Source organism: Lycorma delicatula, chromosome 1 (assembly GCF_047948215.1).
Source record: "Lycorma delicatula isolate Av1 chromosome 1, ASM4794821v1, whole genome shotgun sequence".
In the NCBI taxonomy this organism is placed as follows: Eukaryota; Metazoa; Arthropoda; class Insecta; order Hemiptera; family Fulgoridae; genus Lycorma; species Lycorma delicatula.
In genome coordinates this window covers 153,109,959-153,126,106 of record NC_134455.1, presented here as the reverse complement: position 1 = coordinate 153,126,106, position 16,148 = coordinate 153,109,959, and the positions used below count along the sequence as shown (strand labels likewise).

At 30.0% G+C, this 16,148-nt stretch overlaps 1 protein-coding gene across 4 annotated transcripts in view; it reads right to left on the bottom strand.

The window, feature by feature from the left end:
• Window positions 1–13,486: 13,486 nt before the first annotated feature.
• Hmt-1 (ABC transporter ATP-binding protein/permease Hmt-1) overlaps window positions 13,487–16,148 on the bottom strand; it is an 89,809-nt gene continuing 87,147 nt past the window's right edge. For all 4 annotated transcript variants that reach the window (XM_075365320.1, XM_075365311.1, XM_075365305.1 and 1 more), the window contains one exon: window positions 13,487–13,915. In XM_075365320.1, coding sequence (XP_075221435.1) covers window positions 13,768–13,915 — 148 coding nt within the window. In that variant the 3' untranslated portion in view covers window positions 13,487–13,767. The remainder of the gene's footprint in view (window positions 13,916–16,148) is intronic.

Genomic DNA, 16,148 nt, shown 5'->3' with positions numbered 1-16,148 from the left:
GTGATAATGAAATGTAGATTGGGGTTTTAACAGCTGAAGAAAAGGTGTCAGATGAATCAGTGAAATTTAGAGAAGCTTGAGGAGTGGGAAGTAAAGAAACTTTTTGAGGCATCGCATGAGGTCTGAGTAAAAAAGATAAGGTAGAAAATGTAGAAGAAGAATGGGAGAATGTTAAAAAGGAAATTCTTAAATCAGCAGAAGCAAACTTAGTCGGAATAAAGAGAACTGGTAGAAAACCTTGGGTTTCAGATGATATATTGCAGCTGATGGATGAACGTAGAAAATATAAGAATGCTAGTGATGAAGAAAGTAAAAGGAACTATCGGCAATTAAGAAATGCTATAATCAGGAAGTGCAAACTGGCGAAAGAAGAGTGGATTAAAGAAAAGTGTTCAGAAGTGGAAAGAGAAATGAACATTGGTAAAATAGACGGAGCATACAGGAAAGTTAAGGAAAATTTTGGGGTACATAAATTAAAATCTAATGATGTGTTAAACAAAGATAGTACACCAATATATAATACGAAAGGTAAAGTCGATAGATGGGTGGAATATATTGAAGAGTTATACGGAGGAAATGAATTAGAAATGGTGTTATAGAGGAAGTTGAGGAGGATGAAATGGGAGAAACAATACTGAGATCTGAATTTAAGAGAGCATTAAAAGATTTAAATGGCAGAAAGGCTCCTGGAATAGACGGAATTGCTGTAGAATTACTGCGCAGTGCAGGTGAGGAAGCGATTGATACATTATACAAACTGGTGTGTAATATTTATGAAAAAGGGGAATTTCCATCAGACTTCAAAAAAAGTGTTATAGTAATGATACCAAAGAAAGCAGGGGCAGATAAATGTGAAGAATACAGAACAATTAGTGTAACTAGTCATGTATCAAAAATCATAACTAGAATTCTATACAGAAGAATTGAGAGGAGAGTGAAAGAAGTGTTAGGAGAAGACCAATTTGGTTTCATGAAAAGTATAGGGACAAGGGAAGCAATATTAGACCTCAGATTAAAGAAAAACAAACCAACATACTTGGCGTTTATAGACCTAGAAAAGTCATTCGATAGCGTAGACTGGAATAAAATGTTCAGCATTTTAAAAAAGTTAGGGTTCAAATACAGAGATAGAAGAACAATTGCTAACATGTACAGGAACCAAACAGCAACAGTAACAATTGATGAACATAAGAAAGAAGCTGTAATAAGAAAGGGAGTCCGACAAGGATGTTCCTTATCTCCGTTACTTTTTAATCTTTACATGGAACTAGCAGTTAATGATGTTAAAGAACAATTTAGATTCGGAGTAACAGTACAAGGTGAAAAGATAAAGATGCTACGATTTGCTAATTCTATCAAATTTGTAATTAATTCTAGCCGAAAGTAAAAAGGATTTAAAAGAAACAATGAACGGCATAGATGAAGTCCTACGCAAGAACTATCGCATGAAAATAAACAAGAACAAAACAAAAGTAATGAAATGTAGTAGAAATAACAAAGATGGACCACTGAATGTGAAAATAGGAAGAGAAAAGATTATGGAGGTAGAAGAATTTTGTTATTTGGGAAGTAGAATTACTAAAGATGGACAAAGCAGGAGCGATATAAAATGCTGAATAGCACAAGCTAAACGAGCCTTCAGTAAGAAATATAATTTGTTTACATCAAAAATTAATTTAAATGTTAGGAAACTATTTTTGAAAGTGTATGTTTGGAGTGTCGCTTTACATGGAAGTGAAACTTGGACGATTGGACTATCTGAGAAGAAAAGACTAGAATCTTTTGAAATGTGGTGCTATAGGAGAATGTTAAAAATCAGATGGGTGGATAAAGTGACAAATGAAGATGTATTACGGCAAATAAATGAAGAAAGAAGCATTTGGAAAAATATAGTTAAAAGAAGAGAGACTTATAGGCCACATACTAAGGCATCCTGGAATAGTTGCTTTAATGTTGGAAGGACAGGTAGAAGGGAAAAATTGTGTAGGCAGGCCACGTTTGGAATATGTAAAACAAATTGTTAGGGATGTAGGATGTAGAGGGTATACTGAAATGAAACGACTAGTGCTAGTCGTTTCCCTATCTAGTGCTAGGGAATCTTGGAGAGCTGCATCAAACCAGCCAAATGACTGAAGACAAAAAAAAAGAATTGATAATATCAACTTATGACTTAATTATTTATGAATCAGTGCTGAACTTCATCTATTAGTACAAACACTATATAATGGTATACTCGTACACTACATAATGTTAGGTTACAGAAGATTTGATCTGATACAGCTAACGACATGCGAGAGAATATTAAATCAAATTAAAAATTGGCCCAGAAAGTAAACTGCTGATAAGTACTTCCAGGTTTTTGCTGAAGTGTTGGCTATTATTGAATACATTTAATCCATTTTTTTGTTTAAACTAAGGTTGTGTCTCATCATTGCTAAGACTTTCCAGTCTAATATCAATCAGTCTGCTGAATGATTTTTCAATAATACACACGTAGTCATTAGTTTTTTTTAGATTATTATACTCCTGACAGTAAATACTTTCTTTGCAAATAGTCATTAGAACATAGTAGATGCATTTGTACAGTTATAATGCCAGCAAGTTCTGTAGTTTGTATTTTTATTAACACATTCAGTATGGCACAGAAAAATACATGTATTCACTAAGACTGAGCCGTAGCACAAAAAAACTTAATGACTCTATGTGTCAACCATTCTTATGAAGACATGACTTGTTAAAAGTCACCTATCACAGTGAACTATTTTTTTTACAGTTTAGCTCTGTTTCATATCATAACTTACATAATGGTTTTTCATGTTTCCACCAATCTCTAAGGCAGAGAGATAGTGTCTCAGCCATTCATTTGGATTCATAGGTTTGAAACCTAGTCAGACATGGCATTTTTTCATAACTACAAAATTTAATTTCCATGTTCCCTTGTACAAGCTTCTGGTGAATTAATTCATCAAGCAAAAAAAAAAATAAATAAATTCAGCAAAATTAAAAAAATGAATTATTAATATTAGACTTGTCTTTCGTTTATACCAGTTATACTTCCTATCTGACAATTATATTTTTACGTTTATAAACTAAAATGAAAAAAAGTATGTGTATACACACAAACACCTGTCATATATATATATATATACACACACACATATATATATGGTTCACTAGGTTACAAAACATTCATTAAATCCATAGTTAGCCTCAGGTACAAAAAGTACTATGAAACTAAAAAAAAATTAACCGAGATGCCGTTTACTCCATGTATGAATTTTATTATAGCCTTTTACTGAAGATTATTCGTTGTGCATAATTACTATTGCGTATTTACAGGCAGTAAAGCAGAACAATAAATTCTCTTTAGTTTCTGTAATCTGTTATATGCGTAAAGATCGGTCTGAATTTTGTGTGTATCTGCTGTACTTTGTTGTGTTTACTTGTATGATAGAAGTGGTTAATGAAATCTCCATTAATGAAGATGAACCAATTGATAAAAATCAAAAACTTACCTACAACAAAGGGACTGTATTCTCAAAAAAGCACTCCAATATTTAGAACAACGAAATGATGTTCCTTTCCTTGACTTAACGGTTGTACGAAACTGACATGATCGCGCCACGGACTGAGTTACTCAGTTAAGACAAAGAAGGTGACAAAACTTTTTCGTTAAACTATCAAACTAAGTTTATGCAAGAGTGATCAGTGAATATTGATTTTATTAAAATAAACAGTAAAATAAAAAAAATAAATAATAATAATATTGCTGTAAATATTTTTAATTCATGGCTTATTCTGCTACCAATTCGGTATTAATACGGTTTGTTGCTCGAATTGAGGAACGAAACAAAAGGTCTCTGTTTGCCACAGATTCTGTTATCTGAACTGACAACACCCCCAATTACCTCTGTTAAGAAAGGTCCTACTGTATTTATATTTAAATAACTCAAATAACAACAAAATGACCACCAAACACAATAACAGAACCTAAAAAAACTAATGCTAAAATTCTACTTTCATGGTATCCTGCATCATCAGTTGGTTCGAAATTCCAAAATTACATCAAACAAAAAATAAATGAATAAAACTAAAAATTTAGAAAACATAAACCCTAGTATCCAATAAAACTTGAACAACTCAATATCAATGGGAATGATAATAAATTTAAAATGTTGTGCAACTACGTTAGTAAACTGTTGCCAACTGGTACGACCAATTATGTCCTTAATTAAGTCATCTTCAAAAACGATCTGCTGATTAATCATTTCATACTTTTGTTTAAATTTATAAATATAATATTCAAGTATACCCATTCTTTTACTGTTGTTACCAATTTCCCAAATTTCTAAATTATTTTTATAATCAGTAATAAATTTTATTAGATGCATTACAATTAATTTTATATATTCCTCTTAAATCTTCTTCTTCATCACTTGTTTATTACTACTGAAATATTCTATAATGTGGTTATTTGGTTTGTAAGCTTTTTTTACATTTATCTTTATCATAAACATCAGTAATTTTTTCTATTATTTTATTTGTATAACTTTATTCTAAGAAAAAAACTATTAATAATCTCTATGTTACTTTCTTGTCGCAATTGTGAAAAACTATCATGGTACTTAATTCTTTGCTTTTTGTATAGCTTTCCTATAACTCCAACATCAAAACCATTAAATACTGTTGTTTGTTTTATTACTTCAATTTCCTTATTAAGTTTGTTATCACTGTTCCTTGTATTATGTAAAGCGTTAAAAATCAGGTTTTTATATATAATTTTTTGTGACCATGAGCAATTACAATTTACATGTATTGTAATGCCATTCTCATTGTAGGTTTTCTATAAAGTGATGTTTCTATAACATTGCTTTCATTTATTTCAATCTCAATATCAAAAAAATGTATTTTTCTGTTCTTTTCCATTTCGCATGTAAGTTTTAAATTATCATTATAATTATTAAGTTTATTCAAAATGATCAAATGCTCATTATTTATAACTGAATTATATACAACCAAAATAATCAGCCATATATCTTATCCATAACAGCACTTGTGCACACCTTATACGTCATGAACTATAGTACTTTTTAAATATTGTATAAAAATTTCAGACATAATTGCAGAAATAAGTGAACACATAGGTAAACCTCTTGTTTGTAAATAACATTTGTTTTCATAATGGAAATAATTTTGGAGACAAATATTCTTCACAGTGGTGATTAAAGCATCTGTATATTCCTGGGTTTTCCTTCAAATTACTTTTTATTATTTCCATTATCTTATCAACTGGTATACTGGATACATGGAAACTTATTTAATTGTTAGAATTAGTTTTAATACAATTTAACTTATCTATAACTTCTTATATTCAAGATTCATTTTTATTCTAAGAATTTTGGCTATACTTTAGCTATAAAATATGCAGGTGCTATCTTGAAATTTATGAACGGTCTTGTAGGAATATTTATTTTATGTAACTTAAATAATCTAGTAAGTTTAGGGGTGATGGTACATATGGGTATAATCTTAAGTGATAACTTAATTTATTATCATATTAAATAATGGTTTATATTTAAAAATTAAATCCTTTACAACTTTTAAATGGGTTTTTTATCACTTTAAAATCATTTTCTTCAATGTAATTATCCATAAATTCTTTGTATTTATTTTTGTACATTAGATCATTACACTAATTTTTTAATTTAATAACCTCAAATTTTGTTATAAATTGTTTATTAACTATGTTGTGTTTTTTATATTATGACTAATTATTTTTCTTATTTGATTCTTAATCAAACATATCTTTCAATATTATATTCTGCATCAATTGTGATATTTTTAATTATATTATACATGTTACAATCATTTAAATTAAACTTGAAAACGATTGAAATTATGTTTTTTTCTTTATCATCAAAAGAGATATTAGTAATGTTCTTAAAGTTATTATCTAATCCTATATCTTGTTTTTGAAATCTATTAGAAATACCGTTTGCTATTTGAAATTAGGTTTGCTATAATTTCCATGATACAACCTTTTTATTGCATTCTGACACTTATTGTTATAAAAATTCCTTAATTGATTTATTTTTTGTCTAAATATTAAGTTTTATTTAATTTTTCTGTATATACTGATTATAAAAATAATTTAGAAATTTGTAACAACAGTAAAAGAATGGGTATACTTAAAAAATATTATATTTGTACATTTAAACAAAAGTTTTTTTTTTTTGTCTTCAGTCATTTGACTGGTTTGATGCAGCTCTCCAAGATTCCCTATATAGTGGTAGTCATTTCATTTCAGTATACCCTCTACATCCTACATCCCTAACAATTTGTTTTACATATTCCAAACGTGGACTGCCTACACAATTTTTCCCTTCTACCTGTCCTTCCAATATCAAAGCGACTATCCCAGGATGCCTTAGTATGTGGCCTATAAGTCTGTCTCTTCTTTTAACTATATTTTTCCAAATGCTTCTTTCTTCATCTATTTGTCGCAATACCTCTTCATTTGTCACTTTATCCACCCATCTGATTTTTAACATTCTCCTATAGCACCACATTTCAAAAGCTTCTAATCTTTTCTTCTCAGATACTCCGATTGTCCAAGTTTCACTTCCATATAAAGCGACACTCCAAACATATACTTTCAAAAATCTTTTCCTGACATTTAAATTAATTTTTGATGTAAACAAATTATATTTCTTACTGAAGGCTCGTTTAGCTTGTGCTATTCAGCATTTTATATCGCTCCTGCTTCGTCCATCTTTAGTAATTCTACTTCCCAAATAACAAAATTCTTCTACCTCCATAATCTTTTCTCTTCCTATTTTCACATTCAGTGGTCCATCTTTGTTATTTCTACTACATTTCATTACTTTTGTTTTGTTCTTGTTTATTTTCATGCGATAGTTCTTGCGTAGGACTTCATCTATACCGTTCATTGTTTCTTCTAAATCCTTTTTATTCTCGGCTAGAATTACTATATCATCAGCAAATCGTAGCATCTTTATCTTTTCACCTTGTACTGTTACTCCGAATCTAAATTGTTCTTTAACTGCTAGTTCCATGTAAAGATTAAAAAGTAACGGAGATAGGGAACATCCTTGTCGGACTCCCTTTCTTATTACGGCTTCTTTCTTAGGTTCTTCAATTATTACTGTTGCTGTTTGGTTCCTGTACATGTTAGCAATTGTTCTTCTATCTCTGTATTTGAACCCTAACTTTTTTAAAATGCTGAACATTTTATTCCAGTCTACGTTATCGAATGCCTTTTCTAGGTCTATAAATGTAAGTATGTTGGTTTGTTTTTCTTTAATCTTCCTTCTACTATTAATCCGAGGCCTAAAATTGCTTCCCTTGTCCCTATACCTTTCCTGAAACCAAATTGATCTTCTCCTAACACTTCTTCCACTCTCCTCTCAATTCTTCTGTATAGAATTCTAGTTAAGATTTTTGATGTATGACTAGTTAAACTAATTGTTCTGTATTCTTCACATTTATCTGCCCCTGCTTTCTTTGGTATCATGACTATATCATTTTTTGTAGTTTGACGGAAATTCCCCTTTATCATAAATATTACACACCAGTTTGTATAATGTATCAATCGCTTCCTCACCTGCACTGCGCAGTAATTCTACAGGTATTCCGTCTATTCCAGGAGCCTTTCTGCCATTTAAATCTTTTAATGCTCTCTTAAATTCAGATCTCAGTATTGTTTCTCCCATTTCATCCTCCTCAACTTCCTCTATAACGCCATTTTCTAATTCATTTCCTCCGTATAACTCTTCCATATATTCCACCCATCTATCGACTTTACCTTTCGTATTATATATTGGTGTACCATCTTTGTTTAACACATTATTAGATTTTAATTTATGTACCCTAAAATTTTCCTTAACTTTCCTGTATGCTCCATCTATTTTACCAATGTTCATTTCTCTTTCCACTTCTGAACACTTTTCTTTAATCCACTCTTCTTTCGCCAGTTTGCACTTCCTGTTTATAGCATTTCTTAATTGCCGATAGTTCATTTTACTTTCTTCATCACTAGCATTCTTATATTTTCTACGTTCATCCATCAGCTGCAATATATCGTCTGAAACCCAAGGTTTTCTACTAGTTCTCTTTATTCTGCCTAAGTTTGCTTCCCAAAACAAAAGTATGAAATGATAAATAAACAGATCATTTTTGAAGATGACTTAATTAAGGACATAATTGGTTGTAGCAGTTGGCAACAGTGTTTACGCATGTGGTTGTGTTGTGATGTTTTAAATTTATTACCATTCCAGACTGAGTTGTGTTGGTTATTAGGGTTTATGTTTTCTAAACTTTTAGATTTTATTTATTTTTTGTTTTTGTACCAACTGATAATTCGGGATCCTGCAAAGGTCGACTTTTGATATTAGTTTTTTAGGTTCTGTTACTGTGTTTGGTGGTTTTTTTCTTCTTTGAGGTTATCTGACACAGTGGTCAGCATGTTAATGAATTATTTTAATTTTCACAAATATATATCCATAAAAGAAGATAAATAAAAAATTAAATATTTTAAAAGCATTTACAATTTTTTTAAACATAAAATAAATTATCTCAGTTCATCTGGTCCATACTTATGTGTAAAATGTTGATTCAATTTTAAGATATTTTACATTATGAAACTATAAATAAACTGATGTAAATTAACCCAAAAATAAAATATCTTAGTAAACATTAGCATTCAAATTTTATAAAAAAAACTAAATAATGTCTTACAAGGTCACAATTGTAATTTTGGGTGTGGAGTTTATTGCGGTATTCAGAAAAAGCACTTTGTAACATAAAACAGCAGTTTCTCTTTACACACTTCACAATAATAATTAACGATGTTTTTGTCATAACACATTCGACAGTGTTTTCTAGATTTGATCTATTTGTCATATAATGGATATAGCATAGGTGCATGGTAGTCTGTTATCAGGTAGAGGAACAGGAATTTTTAATAATTAAAGGTCAGTAGAGTAGATCTAGGGATGTACCATCCCAACAGCAGATGAGAGATGTAACTAGTGAAGTTATTTATAAGGTGAGAAACCTTTTTTTTTATAGGAAGAAGCTATGGATGAGTGTTATGTGGAAAATGTGGATTGCCAGCTTCTTATACCATTTTAAAGTTTTTCATTGGTTATTAAGCCATCAATTGATCAGCACAGGTAAAAATATTTTTCAACAACCATTTGCTTTCAGTAGTTTATGAAAATCTCCATGAAATGATACAAGTCTCAACAACAAATCATAAAAATCTATTACTGAAATATGGAATTGGTTACAGGTACATACTGTGTGCTTGTGATATTTATGGTGTGCATAACTGGCCAAACAAAAGCACAATTCATCTTTTGATTAAAATATTTGAAGAAAATTTTTCTCTATTTGATGTTGAAACACCAATTTGCAAAATAAATGCAAGTTGTCAAGAGAATATTGCTGCTGCAAGTGCAAGTGTTCACAAAATTTATCAATTTAGAATTATTCACAAGAATTAGGCCTTTCTGCAACATGACAAATATTGTGCAAAGATCTTGGTTTACAACTATATAAGATTCAACTAACTCAAAAATTAAAGCCAGAACATTCTTCGTGTTGTTGGTTAACTGATTAGACTCTAGAGTAGCTAGCTTGAAGTGGATCCAAATTTTCATCAAAAAATCATCTTTTCAGCTTGAGGCTCATTTTTGACTAGATGGCTTCATAAACAAGCAAAACTGCCATTGCTTGGGGTGATTCCAATCCAGAAATGATTTAAGTGAATACTACATCCAAAAAAAATCTGACAACACAGTTGTAGGGCTTTCCTGTCATGCGGCTTTTTTCTAATGCATGGCTTACACACAACTTAAAGTATTTATCATTCTCTTTTACTTTTTTTTGTTTATTTAATTCAATGATTCTAACTCAAGTGTGTGCACATATTGTATTTCATTCACGCAGGTATGGTGGTACTAACGACCGCTTTAAATATTATTTATTTAATTCTGACTGTGACATCACAACATAGCAGATGACTACAACAGCTGTATGTCAGTGCTACACTACTGCTCCTTGTGGTGAGAGAAGGTACTATTGAGGCAGTATATCCACTTAACTGCTAACTTATTTAGATCATTTTGTGGGGTGGGGGTGTGATTTTCAAAAAATTATTATTTTTCAATTTTTAACAAATATACCTTAGAAAAATATCTTAATTAGGTGAAATCTCGAGATACTGAGGGTGACCTTGCTGTGCATCCTCACCCCCTTGACCTTTAAGTTGAACATTTAATGGCATCATCAAAGCCCCAAATATAGAAGTAACCTGACCAAGTTTGGTCAAAATTAGTCCAGTAGTTCTGGATATAAGGAATGCAAGACCAAACACACATACATGTACATATGAAGATCTGGAAAATTTCATCCGGTTTTTTGGGTTCCTTAGGTGTCAAAACATCAACATCCAGTGAAAATTGCATATGCCCAAATTGGACTGATTACAATACTTTCCCTTCTAAAGCTATAACTATGCTATAGTGCTAGACGGAGAGTAAAATCACTGTTCAGTGTGGATTGGCATCACAGCCATTTTTTTAAAAAATGAGCAAGGAGATGCTGTTATAGTAAATGGTGAATACTATCAACGTAGGATTTGTGATTCTTTGTTTGCAAATCTGGAAAATTTTGAATGAGATGTAGTTACAACAGAATGGTTCCACATGCTGCACAACTGCTTAAACAATTCAGTTATTGCATCAAAGGTTTGGTGATTTGATAATTTCACAATATGGTAAAGTCAACTGACCACCAAGATCTTGTGATCAGACTTCCTTAGACTTTTTTCTTAAGTCACAAATCTATTGCAACAAACCACTAATTGATGACTTGAAAGATCTTAAATTTAAAATTTAAAATTTTTAAAATTTTAAATTTTATGTATTATTTTTAAAATAATACATAAAATTCAAGGTGATTTCTGTGAAAGTCATGCAAAATTTTGTATATGTCAAGAAAAGCCATGGAGGCCATTCGAATAATATTGTTTTTTGAACATAATGTGATGTTATAAGTTTCAAAATAAATAAAAAATTATGGTTGATATTGTACATACTTTTTGTTTTATTGCAATTTGACTTTTTGTGATGAAAATTAAAGTTCTATTAAACTTTAAACAAAACACACCAGATAAACTTTAAATGAACTTTTAACATGCACAAGAAATATGGAAACTGAGTTAGAAATGAACTCTTTGATAAATATAATTTAAAAATTGCTGGGGCTGAGATATCTTTGGATTTCCTTAATAACATTGAAAAAGATCTTTCTAAGTGATGGTATAACATAAAACTATCTGAAGCCAGCAGCTGAGCTCAAATAACAGCAATGTAAAATATCATTTACACTGATGTGTCATCAGTTTCTTAGCACAGTTCAGTATATACATCAATGAGTCATTAGCGCTCAACATGTATCTCATCACACTTTTATTGTAATTAAAAGTTTCTTGTAATTGCTCAGAAGGGTAGAAAGGCTGTATATTAGTTCTTTTCTGTATTCTTACAGTAAAGCTTGGAAGGAACAGAGCAGAAAAAATCCAATTCAAGTTAATAGGACACAGAATGTGGAATGGTTCACAATGTTATGTGTAGTGAGGTCATGGTTACATTGAGCTGAATGATGTCATGGCCAACTTCATTATCTCACTTATTTTATTTTTTCTCCTCTAGACACAACAATACTAAAACAGAAAATAATTTTTTTGTCATGTGCCTTATCAATATTTATTGCTGTTTCTAAACAATTATAATGAGGAATCATAGTTTCAACCATAGCACTAAGAGCATTAAAAGTATGAATTAATTTTTAATGTATACATAACTGATATTTAAACTCTCATCTACCTCAAGATGAGCAAGAATTGTCCATCATATTTGCCTGTAGTCAAATCAGGACGTCTTTATGTCAATCATTGGAATATGATGACTACATTATTCCTGATTAGAATATCTCCAGTCCAGCAGCAAATTACAGAAATATTCCAATAAAAAAAATATGCTTCCTTCCAACACACAAAGCTCATCCCAACATTTCTGCAGTAGTTTTATCTGGTCATCTGTTTGGATAAAATGCTTTTGCTTTATAAAGTAAAGATATATTTTTTCAGAGTAAATTAACAATCCCTTTCTTGCAATAATTTTTAAAATAAACTGATCCATCGTTTAAACAATCATTTTACCAATTTAAGCTGCACAGGAAATAAAAAAAAAATGAAAAAACAATATAAAAATATACTGTTAACAGTGTACAAAAATAAAAACAAAGATTGACCATACAGTAAACAGATTTTGGCTACGCCAATCAAAGCATTAAGTAGCTTAAAAACTTTAAATAACTCATACTATCAGACTCCCTTCATGATGTAATGTATGCCTCTTACATAGAGTTGTATAAGGTAAAATTTACCTCAAAAAATATACAGATAGCATGAACAATAAGCTAATTAATCAATAACATATTTTCTCACATGTAAAACTTTTAAGGAAGATACGTTGATTTTATGAAAAATTAACAAAATTACTTAATAAATTGAACATTTTAAAAGTCTATTAGGTATCTGTTCTTCATTATTCACCAATAAAGGTTCCACAGCATTGCTGATAAAGCAATTTTCCCAATTCTCTCTATTCTTTCCCAATATTTCTGTTTAATTATGGACTGTTTTTAAAATGTTTGCTTACATTTAGGCAATATTTATTTAGTTTCCAGGCCTCAGCTGCTTCTCTAATCTGTATTTATGGACCACCAAAATGTTCCCCAATTTTAGTGTCAATCTTTCTTTGTCTTTTGTGCCGTTTCATAAAATTCAACCCTTTTCTTTACAAATCAGATTACATATGCCTGCTCTTGACAAATTTCAGTTCATAATTTACATTAGCAGGGAACCACATTAAAAAACTTATGTTAGTATACTGCAACAAGGAGGAAATGCTAATTTTTTTCACGTTTTATTTGGTCTTTCTCTATTATTTTTAAGTAAGGTTGTTTTGGTATATTAGGTCAATTATTTATCAATTCTTTTCGTATATTGTCAATGGTTTCTCCAGTGACACAACTGAACTCAGATATATCTTTAATAATTTTATATTTCTGAGATAAGGATCCAAACTAAATGGCACCCACTTTGTTTTGTAAACTATTACACTATACGCTTATATTATTGTAGTTAGAGACTTATATTAAATGTAGTTAGAGAATTAATTTTTTTTGAAAACTATCTTTGAGTAGTTTACTCAAAGAATAAACATTTGTATTCAATGGAAACTGATTTAAAGACAATTGACTTCAGTAACATAGTTGAAGGTATTGCTCTAGTTAGATAGCAACATTTAATTTTGTTTTTCTATTAAAATATTTTGTCCAAGAATAAAAAAAAATATCCGAAAGGTAAATTGATAAAAAGACATATAAAACAACAGTCCCTAAAATATAAATATATTTTATCTATGTAAATATATCTAAAACAGTTCTAAGAAAGAGAATACAAGCATAAAATTAACTCATACTATATAATGTCAAAAATCTTTTAAACTTATTATATGTACAATTAATAATAAACAACATATACATTATAATACAATCCAGTTAAAAAAATAGTAGAAAGTTAATAACAAATTATGCACAAATAACTGATATTATTATGCACAAGTTAATGACAAATTATATCAACAAAAATATCTGAGGATTTAAGTTAAATAATTAAGACCCTTCATCATCTTCAACTTCATCATCATCATCATTATCATTATCATCATCTTTATCTGACTTCTTTACATTCTCATTATTCTTTAACTGTTGTTGCCACATTGATGCATATACACCACTGGAATTTATCAAGTCTTCATGCCTGAAATGAAAAAAGTAACAAAATAATAAAAAAAATCCAAGTATGGAACCCATACTCAAGAGAATTAAATAATGTATGCAAAGGATTAAGTCCATATGTCATAAAAAGTTTACATATCTAATATAATTGTCTCAGATTCACAATGTCTGAAACACTATTTCTTTAACTTGCATTTTTGAGAAATTTTTACAGCACCTAAAAAAGTAAAAAAGGCTAAGAAAAAAAAAATTAATATATTATAGATACAGACTGATTCTAAACTATGCGACAATGTCTCGAAAACTAATTCTATAGCTAAAAACTAGGGAAAAAAATTGGCCCGAAAATGTTTCATTAGCGAGTTATGAGTAGTGAAAGAATTCATCCCAATTTTTGCTCCTCTGCTGAAATGAAGCCCCACTGAAATTCTGGGAAGGTAAATTACAGGGAAAATTTAGTTTTCAGAATGTATTTCTTATTCTTATGGTTTTTGACCTGAAAATATTAAAAAATGGGTCTCAGAACTGTACCTTCCTTTAATTTTAAAGATATCCGACATAAAACACAAAATTGGGGGTAAAAAATAACATATTTTAGGGGTTTAACGTAAGAAAACTTTGTTAAATGGTTAATTAACACATAAACTGCTATGGGGGTCACCCGTGACTGGCAAAACCGACCTTGCTTGATGCTATCGTGCAACATTGCCGGTCATGAACACTACGTATTTTACTATTTTACCCTGCCCCGTGCGGCCCAATTGATATGTTTATCAGTTTGGTTTTCAAAACTTTTAACTTCACTACTAATTGGAGGCCTAAATTTTGGCAGACAAATTCTGTATAATAAAATAATACATAATACAACACGTAGAAAAACTTTTATTGATAAAAAAATTAAACCACAAAACACACACTGTTTACATTTAGGCCTACAATTAACAATATTTATTTATAAAAACAAAAAATACCCGTATTAATACATCATAAAATTACGCAAAATACATATACAATATGAAGAAAATAAACACTGACAAACAATAAAAGTGAATATATATGATTAAATTTATGTAATGTAATGTAATGTACTATAATGATATATAAAGTCGTAAAGAACTGTATAAAAATATGTGGAAAAGTTCATAGAACTTATGTAAAATAAATTCTATATAAAACTCAGTAACGATGTTCTCTATTGAAACATGGCAAACAATAGTGTGGCTGAGTCGGACATTCAGAACAAAATGTTGCAACTTTTATTTTTGGCATATTTCCGGTTATGTGTCATCACGTTCTTCTTATAGCAACTTTGGCACCATTTTCTAGTTTTCCTTACTGGACCTTCTTTGCGTTTTAACTCATGTTTTAGTCGTCTAGGTCTAGAAGATGAAGCAATTTGCTGCTGTTTATTATCTTCTGTGCAGAGTTGACGAATTAGAGCTTTTCTGAACTCTACCATAGACAATTTTTTTCTTAGTTGTTATTTTATGTAGATCATTGCATTTACAACAGCAGTGTTTAGCAAAAATTCGATCCATAATTTTCTAAACCATTTGACTGTTTTTCTCAATGGTGATGAATAGGCATGAATAGCAGATTTTATTTGATTGTAATCTCGTACAATTTTCGGTTAGTATCTTTCTTGACCCATTCTGTTGGATGCTTTTACAAATTTTGTTGAATGCTTTGTAGACAGTAACAAAACCTCTCTTTTGTTCTTCCATTTCATTATGGTTATTTCATTCTCATTTTCTTTCGCTTTGTATTCTCCAACCTTCAATTTTGCATTTTTTACTTCTTCCGGTATATTCTTTCTATTTTTTCGCAGTGTATCCACCAGGTGAGTTTCATTTGACAATAACTTTTCTCCTAATTCCACACTCATGTACCAGTTGTCGGTATATAATGTGTGTCCCTTATTTAATGACAAATATTTAAAACAAAATTTGTCAGAGTATTGTATACAGTGTCAAAATTTTTACCAGAATATATTTGAAGTTTATATGTACAACCCGGACTACTTCATAACTTGAAAACTTTAATTCCATACTTGTGTTGTGTCTTTTGTTTGTTGTATTATCTGAATATTATTCTATCATGAAATAGCACCATAATTTCATCAACACAAATAGATTCGTTTGGCATATAATGCTTTTCAAATATTTTATTTAACGTGTTTACTAAGTTTTGTCACTGGAATTGCTGTCTACAAAATACGTATGTAACATACGTAAAAGTATTTCGAATACTTTACA